General features: G+C 46.3%; 1 protein-coding gene across 1 annotated transcript; it reads right to left on the bottom strand.

Annotated features, from left to right (window-relative positions):
• Positions 1-225: 225 nt before the first annotated feature.
• On the bottom strand, positions 226-17,009 carry LOC140212976 (uncharacterized). Its single transcript, XM_072284098.1, has 5 exons — positions 16,991-17,009; positions 15,150-15,256; positions 4,769-4,920; positions 1,223-1,418; positions 226-458 (listed from the first exon to the last, which is right to left on the bottom strand). Exons 4-5 carry the CDS (start codon positions 1,380-1,382, stop codon positions 226-228), a joined length of 393 nt encoding a protein of 130 aa, XP_072140199.1. The 5' UTR covers positions 1,383-1,418; positions 4,769-4,920; positions 15,150-15,256; positions 16,991-17,009.
• Between the last annotated feature and the right edge of the window lie 3,922 nt (positions 17,010-20,931).

Raw genomic sequence — 20,931 nt, 5'->3', positions numbered from 1 at the left:
TTCAAGGAGGCCGGGAGGCTAATTCCCTTCAATTCAAAGTCACGTAACTGGAAACAAGAACAAAGTTAACAAGCTACCAGTTATCAGTTCGGGCCAACCCTCTCATAATTTTACTAGAATAAAGTTGCATGAGCCAGTGACATATTTTTGGATTATTATGACATACGTGTGCTATATTTTGTCGCTCGCCCAAACGTATGAACTCGGCACAGTGCATCTCACAACTTACAATTCGTCGATGGAGCATCCAAACTGCGTGTTGTTGCCTTGAGCGGCCAGGTCGAAGAAACGCTGTAACTTGGGCGTCGTTTGCGCGTCGCCGACTCCGCCACCGCAAGTCACATAAAGAGAGTCGAAAAATATAAAGTCGCAAACACCGTCCGGCGGGACCACCATCCTGATGTTGCAGTCCACGGTGCACACCACAGAGTACAAGGTCGGGGGTCCGTAAACGATGGCTTGAAAGACAAGGCGAAGGACCATTTGCAATGACATTGTGAAGCATTCGTGAAAATGAAGCACCAGACCTCTAAACACATTTCCTACTTCCTAGCCAGTAAGTATATAATCATAGTAAGTGTATAGTCCATAGCGAGTACGTCTATAGTCTTTGTCGTCCTCGATTGCGTTTTCCTTCTCTTGGTACCCATTCTGTAACCCTAATGGACGAACAGTTATCTAACCAGCGCATTATATCACCTGCCCAGCTTCATTATTTCATCTTGATGTCAATTAGAATACCGTCTGTATCAGCTTGCTCTCTTATCCCAACCGCTGTCTTTCTGTCTCTTAACGCTTTGCCTAGCAATCTTCGTTCCATCGCTATTTGCGCTGTCCTTAACTTGTTCTCAAGCTTCTTTGTCAGTCTCCAAACCTCTGCCCCATATGTCACAACTGGCAAAATGCACTAATTGTACGCCTTCATTTTCAATGATAATGGTAAGCTTGCAGTCAAGAGCTGGCAATGTCTGCCGTATGCGATCCAACGCATTTTTATTCTCTCAATCATTCTCTCTTATTCCATACATGTCTACATAATATAACATTATAGATATAATGCTACGCACGCGGCTTCGATTGTCGCCTATGTAGCGCCTATTCTAATGGAGAATAAGAGATAACTGCCCCGGGCCCCGCACTACGCGCTCTCCAGTTCCAACATATGACTTGAGAAAAAAACGGCCTCATCATGAATATCAGCTGCTAATCCTGGAGTACTCACGTGGTATCGTTGATATGGTGGTGGCCGGTGTTGTCGTCACAGTCAGGGTCGTTGTTATTGCTTTAGTCGGGGTCGTAGCTATTGCTTTAGTCGGGGTCTCGGTGCTTGATGCTGGCTCAGGTGAACTGGAAGTAGCTATAATAGTTGCTGCGGTGTTCATTTCTGATGATTCCGTTGTTACACCCTGGGTTGAATCCTGTATAAGTAAATATATTTAGCATAAATGTAAAAGAAATCGCACAGACACTTCTTGAATCAAAACCTTCTTTGTTATTAACCCTCCGACCCACGTAGCAAAGGTGTTTAAGTAGACCACTGCGAGTGATCAGACCATCGCCTTGACGAGAGTCATGACTCAGGTGGTTAGTTACCATGTTTCGCAATCTTACCATGGTATCGACTTTAAAACAACGAAGCTTACTTTGTGCAGTTGCGAGGTATTTTGCATTCACGTTTTTACCGACATTTTTTTACGTTGTCACTGACTTTGCATTGCAGAAGTGCTTAGTAGTCTCGCAGTTTCGCGCTCTGCGATCATAGAAAATGCCGAGTTGCTACGTTGATATGAATGTCAATGTGCGTAGAAATTCTGCACAAGAACAAAGATACACTTTCACACGCAGGGGCAGATAGCGGTAGCGTTTAACAAACTTCAACGACGCCACAATCTTACGCCGTGCAAGCGCCCGCTAATGTGGAAAAGACAATGCACGCGAAATACCGCAGGTAAAAAACTTACTTTTTATCAGCAGTTCGAACACATTAGTATTTTGGGTTTTCCTAATATATAAAACATTGCGAGTATTTCAAGTGTTGGATATGATATTGTGGATGTTCACAAACTTATTATTACTTGACGAAATTCCACCAACAGTTATGCGCAGTAGCCTTTACGTGATAATGTGCCAAGGACAGGGTTTGGAAGGAGCCGAAGGAAAGCGTGACCTATCTTTAGAGTACAAAATATGGAGGGCGCTCAAGCTAGCCTTTTAGACTGGAACGCGAGAGCATTCAAAGATCTGCGTTTGTTACGTTTCCCGGCAACTGGCGCTTATGTTACCAAATGTTTTCCGGGAAGTGCTGGAGACGAACGCTATGCACGAAGGGGAGCTTTCCCGTAGAAACACGGCTTCATGCATGCGCTGCGAATGCGCGGAGCTGATCGCCATCTGCATGGTGCTGTTGAAAGGAACCGAGCTCGGCGCGCCGCTCAGTGATTGGTAGACACGCTGGAAAATGGGTTTATGATTGAGTTGCCGCATAGAAATATCACGTTTTCTGGTACATTGAAAAAACAATCTGATGTGATCATGTCTGTCGGTTGTGTGTAAGTCGTATTTAAGATTTCCTTGACGCATTTTACTCTCCTGAATCCAATTAGTTCAGCCACGTCTTCGCCCAACACAGCGGGTCTGCGTGCATGGGTATGCGTGGTTCGGAATGAATTACCCGTCCGGTCCGCTCTGGACGCCAGCTCCGCATTTTCTGCGACATGGGTCCCTTGCCGACATGCTGTCGCGGTAATTTACGTGTCTTGCACTGCTTTGATGGGAATTATATTCGGCTCAGGTGTTCACGGAAGCATTTGCTCGAGTGCAGTCCAATTTAGTTGCCATAATAAGAAGTGTTGCATGGCCCTTACTAAGGCACATGCTGTGTTGCAGGTTTGCGACAGGTAAGATTTCAGTATTATTGACACATCAGAAATATTGAGATGGGCTGGTTTGAGATAGTGGACCTCCAGATCATGAATACAATCATTTTTGATGGAATAACCGAGGAAGGATTTTGTGAAGAAATCAGTTATGTCGCAAATGAAAAACAAGGCTGCTTCCTAGGCTACGCGCACTCGGGATCTCGCCTGCTGAAAAGTTTTCCCGTGAGGTAGTTAAGATTCCGGCACGCGATGATGAAATTAGTAGTTACATAATGCAAATTATCCTGAATAAAAAAAATCACAGGCCATTACGGCACTCGTTAATGCGAATATTTGAACACAAGTCTATGAGCGTTTTCATTTCGCGATATATTCGCTGGAGCGGACAATTTGTCTCCTGCTGCAGGTTGCAAATGCAGCGAAGTGCGGCGCGACTGCCTCGATAATCTGGAGATCGCGACCGCCAACGCGTGGGTGACGCGTGGGTGCGATTCACAGGAGCCGGTGTCGAGAGACCTCACGCACGACGCGCGCTATTCTGGCGCCATCTGTCACCTCACAACGCTTTTCTGCTCACGCTTTCGCCGTACCCTCGGCCGCTTTCCGCCTCATGCTTCCGCTGCACCCTTCTCTCCGCTTTCCTCCTCTCGTCTTTCCCGCTTTCCTCCTCTCGTCTTACCCCGCTGCGCTCTGCGTTCGCCTTCATCTTTGGCTGTGCTTGTTCACTCGGTTATGCCGAAGTACGACGACCTCAGAAATGTGCGCCTGTGAGCTGCGCTCTCAAATTTACCAATACTAGAACTTTACTTTGTTATCTGAGCTGTATATTTGATTGTCGAAGCACTGCGCGCCAGATCAAGTATTACACGTGAAGAAAGAGCTTTATGCAACATGTTGGTTTCAATTTATATAAAAAATACGTGTTAGCGTATGTGTGTAGCATTATGAAGCATTCACACGCTACACTGTGAGTGTTTATGGAGTAGCAACGTAGTTTCTGATGCACAACCCGCAATACCATACTGTAGACGAAGGCTCTCGTTCAATGTGGTTTGTGAGGCCCCAGAACTAATCTGCACAAGTATGCCCACCAACAAAACACGTAAAAGAAAGCAGGCGTCTAAAAATTGTACTTCCTTAGGCTTAGTCTAGATTTCAGATCTTGATTGAGTGTACAAACCAATAGAATAACACGAAGAAATTCATCCTAACCAGAGATGAGCCTTCACATAGTGTCACTCAAATAATAAGCTCACCTTTAATTTTGCCGAGCAGCTATGGACCGGCTAAAGCAAAGTTACCTACAAAGTGTGCTATCACACTTCGATGTCTTTAGTGTCGCAATCGCAGGGCACTCTATGTGAGGACACATAAGCTTATGTTAAAAGTGCTCATTAATTTAGGGAAGAGGGGGGGGGGCGCTGCCAGCACTCTTTAAAAAAACCTATGGTAGCGTAGGTAGGTACTTGAAATTTAGACCGTCCCCTGCACCGCTGGCATGAAGCCACTTCAATATTAGATTTTTGCACGTTATTCCAGTGCCTTTTAATTCCGTTATAGAACATCAGCGTACGGTATGAGCAAGAAAGACACACGTATAAACACAAAATTAAACACGCACCAGCATTGCCACTCTTATGGAAACATGTATTTATAAAATTTTATTAGTTTTGAAATATGTGAATTGAAGCATCATTGACGTCCCATAGAAGAGTAATACACAGAAGCGGTACTTGAGAAAAGTCGCACAGTTACGTATAATGGACTTTCGCGAGTAGAACCTGCACGGCGGACATACAGATGATACGTACGCTGATTGCGTTTTACAAACAGCACAAATCAAAAGTATATTTAAACATATCTAACAATGTTTATGTTATGTAGCATACCTCTTCAGATCTGAGGGGCTGAACTGTAACGTGTATTTTAGTCGTTAACGCGGCAGTTGTTCCGAGGTCCTGAGTTGTAGTTGCTGCGCCGCTGCCTTCTGGACCTTTGTGCTTCGGTGGTTTGTAGGTGGCGGTACCATCGATGTCCTCCTCTGCAAATTCATGGTCATTGAGCGCCGATTGATATATCGCTGTAGTAGCGAAATTGCTGACATACACGGTTCTCATAAATACCTATTAGTTGTATGCTACTACGTGAGCAGCTTAATAGGTACAGCTCATCAATTGTCCTTAGGCACAGAAAACATTCCCCGTTCAAAGCCATGTCATTTAAAAGTACAGTGAAGTCACTTACGGAAAATAGCAGCCACTTACAGATATATAGAGAGATAATATAATCTTATCTCGCACTGATGAACGTGTCCGAGAAATAAAAGATATGCACGTGCCACGTAGCTCGACAGAAATAAGTTAATTGTGTTTTCAGTCACTTTTAGCATGCCGGTTAGTTTATGTATTTCGCCCTATTGCATAATTATTTATTATTCTGTCTATAACTGGTCCAATGCATATTTAGAGCAAAATGACCAATGAGAACATTGCAGACCATCATGAAAAAATGCACAGCCGTTTTTCTATTCCTACAATACGTTTTACACAACAAGTTTTTCCAATGCTGATAGAAACCTAGCGAACCACAAATAAATTACTGCAAAAACTTCCTCGTCGGACTTATTAAAGATAGCGTAAGCATACCTTCCAGTGGCCCATCTCGGACGCATATTCTGTGAAGCATCGGAATGAGCCTGGTTGTATGATGCAAACGTTTGCACGGTTTCTTTGATTGTTTCTTAAAAATGTCTAATTATTTACTCATTCAGGTGAAAAGTAATAAGTATATGTCAATAATCATAACTAGAGTGAAGTCATCTTCATTAGGCTTAAATATTCTTGATCGGCTTTAAACTATTTGATGTTGCTTCTATCAATAGAAATTTCGCCGAATGAATAAAAACTGCACGTGGTGATAAATGGAACGTAAAATGTTAGTCGCAAAGTTAATAGAGAAATGTACATCGCTGTTGAATAGAGCAAGCAAGGACAGCCAATGTTTTCATTAACAATAAACGAAAACAATGCGGTGAGGCAAGCCATGTAATCGTAGGGTATGATGGCTCGTGTGTTATAGTCACAGAAAAGGTGCCAAGTTATCGTAAACGCAGTCGAGGCTGCCAGAGGATCAGGTTGTGTGACGATACAGTTTTCACTCTTAAGCATGAATGAGCTGGCGTAACAAAGGCGTAAAAGAATATTGCTTACAGATGCGGTGCAGGGATTTGAACCAAGTAACTCCGGAATACGAGGCAGATGCTCTACCTTTCGCCACCGCTGTTTTAGTGAATAATGACTCCAGTGAGATAAGAGTGCTCCAAAAACATATAGGAAGACGATGAGATGGTGGATCCACTGCGGTGCTGGAATATCAGAATACCTCGCAGCAAAGGCGATATAATATAATAAAAAACACGCACTCACTATGGAATGGTAGGTGTGCATAAACAAGAAAATGTAAATTCTCTGCGATTGAAATGAGATACATGGACAGCATGCCTGCGGAATGTTTTACGCCACCTGTGTGTGCCTGGACACCGAGCTAATGCGTCATGACATAAAATTAATACGGCGGTCATTGTTGCGCATTGTGACTGCATTTGGCACCTAGCGCTTTGCAGTGCTGCGAACAGTGCCCTTAGCCATGAGCTTCAAGTATCGCGCTTGAATAGCTTAGTGCTGCAATAAGACTAGATGTCGTTGGTCGACCCGATTAAATTGAACATAGAACATTAAAGTGTACAACTGTAAAACGCAAGGCTTTAGAGATTCAATACTTCCCTCGAACCAATCGATAATTGAATGTACCAGCTGCAGAGGCGGTTGCCTGTCAATCTGTAGATATATTTATAGATGAGCACCAAAAATAACGTAGATGTTAGGGATACATCGACTGTGCTCTATCCTTCGCATATAAATCTGTCCTTTTACGTCACCCCACGCATGAGCTTTTTCGTGCTTCTGCCAGCGTTTAGTCGCCTTATAGACGCCAATTTCGCTCTGTCAATCTACAGAAGGTGATATCGCACGACGGCCGCTGTCACATATCATACAACATATTTCTTCTAGCTTTCTGCGTGTTTTTTCGAAAACAGAGTGCCAAGGGTCGTTTACTTCCCCCCCTATGTATGTTGGCTTTTTTTTTATTGCATTAAGAAATACGTTGACACAACGGGCGCCTTTCCGCTGCGACCGTCGGCGCAGCCGTGATGTTCTGTGTAAAATCCAAGTGCGGCAACACCGCACGGCATGTGCTGTAGGTGCATGGGAGAGTGGGCGAGGGTTAGCCGAGTACGGCGCCGTCATCTCGCGCGCGCAAGGGCGAAAGGTGTGGAGGAAGCGTGCCGTCCTCCACACGCGCGCAAGGCCAGGGGCCTGGCGGGGGTCTTCTCCGGCGGCGGCTGCGTATAGCACGATTGAGCGCGGTCGCGCCGCAACTACCTCGAAAGCGAGCTGCAATGATTACAGAGCGTGGAAGTACCAAGGGCTGATAGCTTCGTGCGCGCGGCCTTCCCGCCACTTAGTGCGGGTTGAAGCGAGTGGTCAATTCCGCTCACTGCGGCCCCTGTTCCTCACGACAGCGTTGTGACAGGGAGGGTCCGCACTCATCAAGTGAGATGTGTTGATGCTTGCCTATGCACACGCGACGCTATGCTTAATTTATTTTGCAAAGAAATGCTTACGAGCTTATACGGATGATAAAACTGCATTCGTTTTATTGTGTAGCTGCCTAATAATCTGTTTTCCTTATCAATGCTTCAGCTTTGGGAGATACTGCGACTTGTTTAGCGAATGCGACGCCTTTCACGCCTTGTCTTTTTACTTACTGCAATGTTATTGATGTCAGCCAACCCGCCTTGCATTCAATGTATTGTTAGTGCCGCATTTTTCGAAAACGGCCAGGCTTTTTTCTTGGACGTATTGCAAACAATGAGCTAACGGTATACATTCGTGACAACAGAATCTCCACCTATCTTCGTGAACAAATACAGCCAAGTCACGGAGCCAAAAGTATTTCTCCGTTACGCCTGCAGTAGAATCAGTTTCGAGAATATTTACGCTGGCTTTAAGAAATGCTGGATTTCCGACGCACTCTCAGCACTGAGGACGACGTCATTTCGGAGCTGAGGACAACTGCGAAACCTCCCAGCAGGGATACCCTTCTGGGATATCTGGCGAGGACGTAGCTTTTAGCGTTCGCTTGTGATTTTAACTAGCAGAGGTTAATGGTAATAAAAGTGTGCCATGCTTAACGTTTTTCTTATGTCTCCTAAAGATATATGGGTTCACCTATATTCTATTTACATGTTCTTATCTCTTGACAATTTCAGTATGTGGCGGCCGACCTATATTCCTGGTAAAACTAAGTTTGAATAATTACTGCTTTGTAACCCTGTGGTGACGGTGACAAGCACAGTACCAAAACTGTATATCATAACATTCTGTTTTGGTGTGGTTCTGCAATGAAAAGCGAGTAAGACTCAAAGCAACACAATAGTGGCGAGCCCTGTTCGCGATCTTCGAAAATCTAGATCCACGCGTCGACATTTATGCATGACTCGTCAAACTGTCCAGAGTAATCGCTAGTCTCGAATACCTTACAGAAAGTATAGCAGTGTTCGCGGCGGCTTTGCAATCTTAGCACACAAGATTCGTTGAGAGCCTACACAAATGATAGGAACAACGCTAGTATTCGATTAAGTTCGAATTCAGGCAGGCGTCTTTCACTCCGAGCGATAACATAAAGTAGGAAGTGGGTCAGATGGAGCCCCCATAACAAGGAGATGTTTGTACGCATGGTAATGCCACCCTTATCAACAGCATCGTCGTAATACTAGAAATACGAGAACAAAAAACTTAATCAACCGTATAAGACAAACACAATAGACAAAAATAGACACAAAGTCTTACACATCGTTAGCAGTGTCAGAAGGGCTTAAGGTCCAATAATCGACGATTTCCGGCCGCGAGCAGTGCAGCTGTACTGCGTAATGTCACGTGGCAACTCCTCATAGGCCAGTGCGCCAGTACGCCAGTGACGTGCGGCAGCATGGCGTCGAGCGTCGTCGTCGGGTTCCTGCCGTAGACCAGCTTGAACGGCGTCATCTGTGTTGTTTCTTGCACCGCCGTGTTGTAAGCGAATGTTACGTACGGCAGGACAGCATCCCAGGTCTTGTGTTCGACGTCGACGTACATCGCTAGCATGTCGGCGAGGGTCTTATTCAGCCGCTCCGTAAGACCATTCGTCGGCGGATTGTAGGCCGCTGTCCTCCTGTGCCTTGTCTGACTGTATTTAAGAATGGCTTGGGTGAACTCCGCTTAAAGGCCGTTCCTCTGTCGGTGATGAGGACTTCTGGGGCGCCATGTCGCAGCAGGATGTTTTCGACAAAGAATTTCGCCACTTTAGCTGCGCTACCTTTCGGCAGTGCTTTAGTTTCAGCGAAGCGGGTGAGGTGGTCTGTCGCCACGACGATCCACTTATTTCCGGTTGTTGACGTCGGAAAGCTCCCAGCAAGTCCATCCCGATCTGCTGGAATGGTCGGCGAGTAGGCTCGATTGGCTGTAGTAATCCGGCTGGCCTTGTCGGCGGTGTCTTACGTCGCTGACAGTGTCGGCATGTTCTGACATAACGGGCGACGTCGGCGGTCAGGCGCGGCCAATAATACTTTTCCAGTATCCTCGATAGTGTCCGGGAAAATCCGAGGTGTCCAGCGGTCGGATCGTCATGTAGGGCGTGCAATACTTCTGGACGAAGTCCTGACGGGACAAAAAGAAGGTAGTTGGCGCGGACTGGTAAGAAGTTCTTCTTCACGAGTAGATTGTTTTGAAGCGTGAAGGAAGATAATCCGTGCTTAAATGCCCTCGGGACAACGTCGGTGCGCCCTTCCAAATATTCGACGAGGCCTTTTAGCTCCGGGTCTGCCCGTTTCTGTTCAGCGAAGCCTTCCGCAATTATCATTCTAAGGAAGGCGTCGTCATTCTCGTCGTCTTGCGGCGGCGGGTCAATGGGGGCGCGTGATAAGCCATCGGCATCGGAGTGTTTTCGTCCGGACTTGTAGGTTACAGTGATGTCGTATTCTTGTAGTCTGAGGCTCCACCGCGCCAGTCGTCCTGAAGGATCCTTTATATTCGCTAGCCAACACAACGCGTGATGGTCACTGATGACTTTTAATGGCCTGCCATAAAGATAAGGGCGAAATTTAGCTGTAGCCCAAACGATGGCGAGGCATTCCTTTTCGGTCGTAGAATAGTTGCCTTCCGCTTTTGACAGCGACCGGCTAGCGTAAGCTATCACTTGTTCGGCTCCGTTTCTCCTCTGGACTAGAACGGCACCGAGGCCTAGGCTACTGGCGTCAGTATGGATTTCTGTATCGGCGTACTCGTCGAAGTGCGCAAGTACCGGCGGCGACTGCATGCGTCGTTTGAGTTCTTCAATTGCGTCGGCCTGCGGCGTTCCCTACTTGAACTCAACATCACATTTAGTTAAACGTGTCAACGGCTCGGCGATGCGTGAAAAGTCCTTGACAAACCGCCTGTAGTAGGCACACATGCCAAGGAATCTACGCACTGCCTTCTTGTTGATGGGTTGCGGGAACTGTGCGATAGCAGCTGTCTTTTGCGGGTCTGGACGGAGACCAGATTTGCTGATTACGTGGCCTAGGAACAGAAGCTCATCGTAAGCGAAGCGGCATTTTTCCGGCTTCAGAGTAAGCCCTGACGACTTGATGGCCTCTAGTACTGTCGCAAGCCGGTTGAGGTGATCGTCAAAATTTTCGGCGAAGACGACGACGTCATCCAAGTAAACGAGACAGGTCTGCCACTTCCATGATACGCTGGAACGTTGCAGGCGCCAAACACAGTCCGAATGGCATAACCTTGAACTCGTAGAGGCCGTCTGGGGTGATGAAGGCCGTCTTTTCGCGATCTCTTTCGTCGACTTCTATTTGCCAATAGCCAGACTTGAGGTCCATCGACGAGAGGTATTTAGCGTTGCAGAGCCGATCCAATGCGTCGTCTATTCGTGGGAGGGGGTATACGTCCTTCTTCGTGATCTTGTTCAGACGACGATAATCGACGCAGAAACGTAGGGTTCCGTCCTTTTTCTTTACCAGGACAACAGGGGATGCCCACGGACTTTTCGACGCCTGGATGATGTCGTTGCGCAGAATTTCGTCGACCTGTTCTCTTATAGCTGCACGTTCTCGCGGCGAAACTCAGTAAGGGCTCTGGCGGAGTGGTCGCGCGCACTCCTCGGTGATTATGCGATGCTTGGCGACTGGTGTTTGTCGAATCCTCGATGACGTCGAAAAGCAGCCTTTGTATCGTCGGAGCAGACTTCTGAGCTGCTGTTGCTTAATCACGGGGAGACTTGGATTAATGTCGTAGTGTGGTTCGGGAACCAACGTCGTCGGGGTAGGTGTGGCGGAATCCGAGAGGAGAAACGCATTACTGGTTTCCAGAATTTCCTCGATGTACGCGATCGTCGTGCCCTTGTTGATGGGCTTGAACTCCTGGCTGAAGTTTGTCAACAACACTTCAGTTTTCCCTCCATGCAGTCGAGGGATCCCTCTTGCGACGCAAATTTCACGGTCTAACAGTAGACGTTGGTCGCCTTCGATGACGCCTTCTACGTCAGCGGGTGTTTCGGTGCCGACCGAAATAACAATGCTGGAGCGAGGCGGGATGCTCACTTGGTCTTCGAGCACACTCAAGGCGTGGTGAATACGAGGGCTCTCCGGCAGTATCGCTTTATCTTCCGACAGCGTTATTGACTTCGACTTCAGGTCGATGATTGCGCCGTGTTGGTTCAGGAAGTCCATACCTAGAATTACGTCTCGTGAACACTGTTGGAGGATAACGAACGTGGCAGGGTAAGCCCTGTCATGAATGGTTATTCTTGCCGTGCAGATTCCAGTCGGCGTGATGAGGTGTCCTCCAGCGGTTCGAATTTGAGGACCTTCCCATGCAGTTTTAAATTTATTCAACTGCGCGGCGATGGGTCCACTCATGACGGAGTAATCGGCTCCTGCGTCCACTAAAGCGGTGACTGCGCGGCCGTAGAGAAGCACGTCGAGGTCGGTGGTTCTCTGTCTGGCGTTGCAGATAGGTCTCGGCGTCGGATCACGGCTGCGTCGTGTTGAACTGAAGCTGGAACGTCGCATCGTCAGGTCGTCTTTCGTCGTCGTATTCTTTGCTTCCACACTTCGTCGGGACGGCGGCGTGTCGTTATGTCGTCGAGGTAGTTTCTTCAGTGTCTTCGTCGGCGTCGGAGGATCTTCGTCAGTTCGACGAACAACAACCGCACCTCCATCGGTTGCTGCTTTTAGTTTTCCGGATACGGGCTCGCTGACCGGCCCCGGGCTGGGCCAGTGTATGGTCGTCACTGTGGCGACAGGTAGCGGCCTGGTTATGGCGAACGCGACGGTCGTCGAGAGCTCCACTGAGTAGCAGCGAGGTAGTCGGCGATATCGCGACGGCGTTCACCTTGCTGCGGGCGCGGAGCATTCACGGCGAAACCTCGCAGTCCCATCTCCCGGTATGGGCATCGTCGGTAAACGTGACCCGCTTCTCCGCAGTGGTAGCAGTGCGGGCGGTGGTCAGGAGCACGCCGAACGTCTGTCTTCCTCGGGTAGCTGCGCTGGGCGACGGGTGGGCGTGCTTGCGGCGGCGGTGGTGGTCGACGAAATTGCGGCGTTACGGGGCCCTGGCACGGTCGTGGAGGGGGACCCTGACGGCGGGCGACAGCGGCGTTGATCATCCTTTGTGGCTGAGGCTGCGGCGATTCAGGGGCTACTCCGAGTTGTCGTTGGAGCTGCTGACGTACGGCGTCGGCAATCGAAGCCACTTGAGGCTGTGATGATGGGAACAGCTTCTGTAGCTCCTCCCGCAGGACAGCACGGATAGTCTTGCGCAGGTCGTCGGTGGCCAGTGACTGAACTCTGGCGTAGTTTGTCGAGTTCGTGCGGTGGTCGAATTGCCGGTTTCGCATCTCGAGTGTCTTCTCGATGCTGGTGGCCTCGCGAAGAAACTCGTCGACGGTGGGCTTCGGTGGGCTTCGTACCATTCCGGCAAAACGTTCCTCCTTCACACCACGCATGAGTAGGCGGACTTTCTTCTCCTCGGGTATTTCAGGGTCGGCGTGGTGGAAGAGACGGCTCATTTCCTCCGTGAAGTTCGCGGTTGTCTTATTAGGTAGCTGCACCCTGGTTTCTAACAGCCCTTGGGCTCGTTCTCGGCGCACGACGCTAGCGAATGTCTGCAGGAAGCCGCTACGGAAAAGTTCCCAGGTCGTTAAGGTGGCTTCTCGGTTCTCTAACCACGTCCTGGCTGCGTCTTTCAATGCGAATAAGACATGTCGCAGTTTGTCGTCGCTGTTCCAGTTGTTAAACGCAGCGACTCTCTCATACGTCTCAAGCCAGCTTTCCGGGTCCTCGAAAGTTGAACCGCGGAACGTCGGAGGCTCCCTGGGCTGCTGCAGCACGACGGGGGACAATGGGCTGCCATTGGGGTGGACTTGGTGGCGATCTTCCTAGTCGTCTCAGGCAAAAGTCCGTGCTCCGGGGGCAGTCCTTGCAGCCTGCGGGTACTTCGCTGGTTCTTGGCGACGTTGGTGTCTTCCGCGTGAGGACTTGGGTCACGGCTTTGTGGGGGCGTCCAGTACATGAACGCAAAGCACCTCCACCACATGTCACGTGGTCGTGACGTCAAAGAACACAGTAGCAATACTGTTAAACACAAAACTAACCTTTATTGGGCGGACCTGTGCCCAAAAAAGAGGCTACACTTATAGCACAACAATAGCGGCGAACATGGTCGGCAATCGTCGAAAATCTTATCAGCCGGTCAAGCACGTCGGCTTTTATACAGCAGTCGTCGAATGTTGCAGAGTAATCGTTCGGACCCGCGTGCCTTCCACAAAGTTCTACACCATTCGCGTCACGCGATGAAATCAGATAACACAAGGTTCAGCGACAACAGACAGCCGGGTAGAAGCATCGATAACTTCCTAGAAACTTCGGATACATGCAGGCGCGACCCGCGCTGTGCGATTACATTTGTTAGGTGGCGAAACGTCGTCGCCCGATAAAGATAAGTACACGTGTCAATATTACCCAATATTCGCCAGAACCCGCTCCCCCACCAGACAGTGGATAGAACCATCGAAAACATTATTGCAGAAACTTCCGATACAAGCAGATGCAGGCACGTTCTGCGCTGAGTGAGAACATTTGTTTAAACGGTGAAATGCGGTCACCCGAACAACATAAACAAGTACACGTGTCAATATGTACATATAATTGCATATCATTTACGCCATTTTATTTTAATATCGGTGGGGATTAGAGATACACTTAAACAGACACTGTGCTTCATATTTCATGCTTCACGTAGGGGTTAATTGAGTACAAAGAAGAAAGGAGGTCTCACTGGCATTTAAAATGTTTCAAGCTTTCGCCTTATGTAGGCCGGAGAACTCGGTGGCACATAATCATTTCCACAAAAAAGGCGTAGTCGAGAAAAAGCAAATTTGATGCGATGCATAAAGAAACATAACGCCGTCTGATATAACCACGTTTTCATTACGACACCTGGGCTCTTCAATATTTGTATGAGCCGACGTTATTTTTATGCAATCCTGTAATGGTTTGACATTTTTTTGTTTACACGCATGGAAGGTTAGATCAATCCCAATGTTCTGTGGATCAATTCTCCGCACTACTAGCCGGTCTTTTGTGCCCTAACAGGTGAGATAACCACCGTCTGGCTGAACGGGCGACACGGAATGTAGCAGCTAAAAAAACTGTGCCGTTTTAAAGGTTAGCCCGCGCGAAAATGAGTGATGCCTTGGTACCCTGCTCTAAGAGGAGCAATAATTCTGTGCTAAGGAACATTTCGAGTAAAACATGACGACTACTCACATCCTAAGCGGCAACAGTACTTATGATGCCGTCGTCAATTACCGCGGCGTTTATGCCCTTGTAAAACTTTATTTATGAAATTTTCAGCCGTAACAAAATCAGTGCAAAGAAATTTATTCTGACGAGCCTAAATATTCATCCTATCGTACTTGCAGAATATGGTCCGATGGGACCATCAAACCGCAATGTTACCTTTATAGAAACCGCGCAGGGCCGGGCATTTGTCGTCTAGAGCTTGGTTTTCCATTCACTGCTTCCTGTGACCCAACGGTAACACTTATCCACATTTCATCGCATTGTATTGCCCTTAGAGAAGAAACACTCATACAGATCAAAACAGCATCACTCACCCTGACTTAAATTGGATGTCCATAAAAACAGACCTATGAGCAGCGCGATGAGGCAAACGGCGCAGCAGAACAGAAGTACTTTCTTGCCTGTGTCGTCTGCTTCGTCACTGCGAACGACAAATGCCCCATCAAAATATTCCTTCGGATAAATAGGCTCTGCATGCTTGCCTTTCTCTATTCAACTAATATATTTCTCTTTCTGCGCTATTGCAACAGATTTTCTAAAATTCGCGCCAACAATGCCCGGTAATATGCGATAACCTAAAAAAAAAAAAAAACGCGAATAGGCGATTTCATAAAACATTTCCATTGGATTGCATTTGTTTCCTTTACGAGGAAGTTTTATATTCGGAGCTTCCATCTAAATTAATTTAAAACGATGATTTTTTGCCCGCGCAACTCGTGCACCAAATTTGATGAGACTTGTTGAATTAAGAAGAAGGAACTTAGTCCAGTTGTACTGGACTACTACGTGCCAGAATGGTCCGGTCACTAAAGACGATGACGACACGTCCAGCACGATGACTGTGTGCGAGCAGTGGAATCGGCGGAATCAGGCTCCAGCCTGATAAAGGGGGTTTGTTTAAAAATATAATTCGCGGACGCAGAGACCAGCTTCTGCCTGGTTTTCCTTCACAGTCGTTAAAGAACGGTGTTACGAATATATTGATATATTATTATAAATAGATCGTTGCAAAATGAAACAAACCTTAAATATAATTTTGCAAACTCTCCAAAGCCCCAATAAAAGCTATATTCTAATTTCGTCAGCAGCAATTGATACATATAAAGCATACCGAAATTAGGCTAAGATGGACCACCCTGAATTCTACCTGTAATTTTCAAATAGGGGACTTGAAATGCCCTTGTAATCCATGCAACAGATTTACGCAAGTATTTTATAGCCCATTTATCATGTCCAGCAACTAAGGACCGTCGTCTTTCTTTCGTCTCCTTTGGTCGGGGCTTTTACACGTCTGCGTGGACTATTGATCTTTCGTTTCAACATGCGTGAGTACACACATGGCCTTGAGTTCAAGCACCCAAAAGTAAATGGAATGTGGTTCGTCTCTTTCCCCGAATCCTTTAGTGCACCCCAAAAATAAAACGCCAAGATCAATCTGTATTTAGAGCAACCGTTAGAATATTTCTCAGTGAGCCATAGAAATTTATCAGTTGGCGTTCCGTTGGAAACCCAAATTATTAATGGCAGTTTAATCTATATATATATATATATATATATATATATATATATATATATACTTCAGAAGAACGTACTTCGAGATTTTCAGTGCCACAGTAAAGCTTAAGCGTTGGGTGCATAGGTATACCAAACGCTTATTATTTTGTTGTAGGGCTTGCATACGTTAATTGAAACAGCACTTCACTTCAATGGAATCGCCGGTGTTAGGTTGAGATGAGAGGCACAGATGCAATTATTGCTCTTTAGAATCAAGAGACGTGCATAATAAGGCAACGCACATCTGTAGCTACACGAATAAATGCAGGGGCGTTGTTCTTACCTTCGTTTTATTTCTGTAATAATAACAAGAAAAACTTCGATAATGCATTTGAAAAATACCGTCAAAATAACGGATTACGAGATTTATCACAAATTGAAGTTGCAAGGTATCTACACTGTTTTTTTGTTTTCATAAGTTGGAGAAATATTGCATGAATTCTTACGTTTACAGTATGAAGTAAGCGGACATTGCCTTAGTCTTGCTGCAGTCAGCTATTCTCTTGAGAATTTTTGAACGCAAGAATAACATTTGTTAACCTATTGTTAGGTGTAAAGTTGTGGGGTGTGTGAAATTGCGAAAATTACTAGTGAGACTCACCTATACCCACAGTTGAGGCGACTTCTGAAACGGCAAACAGCAAAAAGTGATAAAATGTTAGATACCAAACTCGAGCAACGCCTTCACTCTGCCAGTAAAATCCGTCATCTCATTCATGGAATTGAAGCAAAGGTATTGCACGAGGGTCTGTGCGAAGCTTCAATGAAAACGAAGTGTCTCAGGTGTGCATCTTCCGCAATAAGCTGGTGTTAGAAACACAGATTCCGCACATTTCATCGCATTCTGTTGGGATTGTAGTTGTTCCGCCTCGCACCATAAACTTGCAAATGCGGCACGTATTTTTAATCCTTGGGTTGTTGTGCGCACAAACCAGACCCTTCGTATTTCTTTTTTTTTTTGGGGGGGGGGGGGAAGAGGCGGGAAGGAACGTGAAACTAGGACGCATGTTAAAATATAACATAAAGTAGTACGTAAATAAAACATATAGAAGCCAGCACTTTTAAGAACGGTAAAAGCTTAGGCAGCCAGTGATGGCAACTCAGGCTAAAAACGTTCGCTGTTCGGGCTAACCATGTAAACAAAACGACCAGTGCGAGAACATAAACTTGCAATATTTGGTGAAAATTTTACTACAGCATCTTTCAGTGCACAGAGGTCAAGAAAATATAAATTTCAGTTCTATTTTATTAAGCTTACCTTTTCACGAGTATAACCGGTAAATGCAATTATGTAATACACTGATATAAAGATCTAAGATCTCATGTAAAGGTTGTTTGCGAAAGTAATAACATCCTTCTAAACGCAGGCTTCTGGAATAATGACAATTCACGGGGCGTCTAGTTGCCTCTCTAATCAAAATCATAGTACCATGTTCATACACTGAACTGGTTTTGCGCAGTTGATGATGAAAAGGAACAGCATGATGCCTCTCTACAAGCAACGGCCCGTGCATAAATGCGCATACATTGCTTGAACACAGCGGCTGGTGAAATTCACTAGGTGAACAGAATGCTTTAATACCTCAAGCGCAAATACTTTTTGCTTACACCGGGTTTCTGGCCTAAACTGCGATATCGAAATGAATTACAAGACACCATGCTGCACAGTCTACAAAAAATCGGCAGCATGTTACACTCCTGTAACACGTGAAGGTGAAGCCCTGCTGCCACAAGTGGTAACGCATCAAGTTATCCGATAGGAGAGGTCAGATTGTTGAACGACATAATGAGCTGCAGTGTGAAGTAAACGCATTGTGCCGTCGGTTCATTTCCTCAACAACACATGTGTGCACGTAACACACTATCTAAAGGTACTTTTATTCCTTGTTTCGTTCTCTCTTTCATTGTTTTCTCCTTCTTTGCTCTTTCATCGTTCTTTAATTCTTCATTTAGTTCCTTTTCTCGTTCCTTCTTTCGTTCTTTCTTTTTTTCGTTTGTCCTTTCATATTTAGCCATTGCATCTCTGCTTGCTTAGGGGGAATGAGCCAATTCAGGTTATGATTTCCTTTTCGGATATGAGCCATTGCTCATGGCTTATGATATTTCAGAATCACTCGACTAAACGCCCCTTTTTTCGAGTATGAGCCATTGTAACGAGCCAGGTAAGGCTTTTGCCCTAACATGCAGCCATTTATGTAGGTAATACAATGCAAGGGTGTTGTCGTACATTATTTGATTAGTACGTCTTTGCAGAAGTGTGGTTCCGAAGCTCGAGTTGAAACCATATTGAAAAGGAACGTGCTCATGGTAATAGTTGTCTATAGAATCTTTTTATGGGTGCGTTGTCCATAAAAACAAAAATCCCAACTTTGTACTTTCCTGTCCCCTCATTACCAGCTAATTTGGAAAGTGAGCATTCAATAAAAGAAATAAAATTTCTTAACAAGAGGACACCACTTTCATAGTTTTAATGTGCATATATTTATGTGACAACTGCGTACAACGCGTCAAAACGCTCAGGGTTTATGTGGGTGGGAACAGTTACTTCTTGTGTAATGAAGCCTTCCTGGTTCTATTTATGAAACAGATTGAACAGACACTGCTCCCTTTTCGTGGGTGACCTTATTCCATGATTTCAAATGTAATTAGTACATTGTAACTGTAGAACTTTGAACGTGTATTGAGTACTTTATACTTTCTTTATTTTAGATTAGTAAAGCCAGCTTACCTGTTACAAGTTTGCACAACTATTGGCAGCGTAGTAATTTTGCATGTACAACATACGAGTACAGTTGGCCTCCGCTATGTCAGGCAAGATAAAGACGTGGCTCCCGTCATCAAGTCATTTGCAAGTGAGAAGTACGAGCATGAGCATCTAGCACCTCGATAGCATTTCGACAATGAAAAATGCCGCCACTTGTTTCGCAAATATGTGGTACCGAGACGTTCACATGCGAACTATGAAAAGGTTCTATTGTTAATATTATGTAGCCACTCACATGAAACTGATAACTCTTTGTGAGAATCCTGTTTGTCTCAGATTCTACAATGCATAATGCAATTTACCGCCGTTAACGCAAGGGAAAACCTTCGCACTACCCTATAGAGCGTCGATAAAAAAAATTCCTCGTTATTTTGCAGTGTTCTTAACCACTTTGCTGCCAGTGGCCACATTTGTTGATACTTATTGTAATGCCAGGTACTCTTGAGAGAATACTAGCGGTTCATTAAAATCATGCGCCTTATTTAGCCTGGAATATGGTCAAGGAGCGAGATAACGGAGGAGGCAGACTCGTAGCCAGCACTCTTTCTTTTTTTGGAAGAGGGGGGATTGAGGGAGGGTATAGGGTTCGATTAATCTCTATTGTTTTTCTCATTCATGCGGCATCATAATACAACTAGAGTTGAAATTAGAATTAACGAAGGGATGACCTCGCAAGAATTATTTCATTAAATCAGGAAGTTTGCAAAATTGAGAAAGAACTTTTTGGTCCCTCAAAATCTAAAACTGTAACGTAGCGCACCCGAAAAGGCTATCGCGGCATCGCATTTGCCGCTAATCTAGCCATCTGTCACTCAAACCATGAATAACGAAAGCAACCACCAGTGCCACTACCAAGGTGGTGTTGAGTCGGTGGTTCCGTGAATGGGCACATCGCGCAGCCTCGTCAAATTAAAGCTAGGGATGTGACCATGGCACCCTAGATGTTTTAACGCGATAACTTTAGAACGCGTGCTCGAAGAAGAACCCGTCTGTGTCGAAATTAGAAAGGAATAACCGCTTTTTTAGACATTTGTTTCATGGCAAACATCTTCAAATCGAGTTCGGCCAAGTTTCTTTCATTAATTCGGGTTGATGGAAATTTCTTCGTAAGATCGGGAACTTCGTAAAACCACGTTTCGTTAGATCGAGATTCATTTGCATTACGTTGAGCGAGCCGCTGGTCTGCCTGAAGGCGTGTACCGTCCTGTAGTTGTTTGGGCGGGCGTTCGAAGGATCTGCGCCTTTGTTCAGAAGCGACGTGCGAGGGATAAAAGTGAGCAGGGCGCACGCTGGAAAAAAGGTCTGGTTGGGGGGAGGGGGGGTGGCTCAAGTGCTGGCGGCCCACCCTGGCTACGCCACCGTCCGGAGGGGAACCTCTCCCGTTCGTCAAGGTCAGATGACGCCACGATGAATACACGCCCCACGCTCCGCGAGCTGTCTTGCAGGATGCGGTATTTGTCGCAGGCATTTAAAAACGTTGTGCATTCAACTCCAGTCAGGCTCCCGAGAATACCTGGTGCGACAGCGTTGTGTCAGAGACCGGGGCTTCGCGCTCGCGGGTGGGCTTCGTAGGCCACGTGCCGAAGCTCGTCGAAATCACGTGCAAAGCGCTGAGGGGACGAACGTGGCACAACATAACTATCCGTGAGGCGTCGACAAACAAATGTGTGTGAGCAACTGATTAGGCGAGCACACGGCGTGTGGCGGAGCGCTCGATATCTTGCCTCGGGGACAACATTTGCACTGCACCGCGAGCGGTGATCGACTAAGGTGCCTCA

The sequence above is a fragment of the Dermacentor andersoni genome, chromosome 8, assembly GCF_023375885.2.
Source record: "Dermacentor andersoni chromosome 8, qqDerAnde1_hic_scaffold, whole genome shotgun sequence".
Taxonomy (NCBI): Eukaryota; Metazoa; Arthropoda; class Arachnida; order Ixodida; family Ixodidae; genus Dermacentor; species Dermacentor andersoni.
This window is presented reverse-complemented; position numbering and strand designations above follow the sequence as displayed.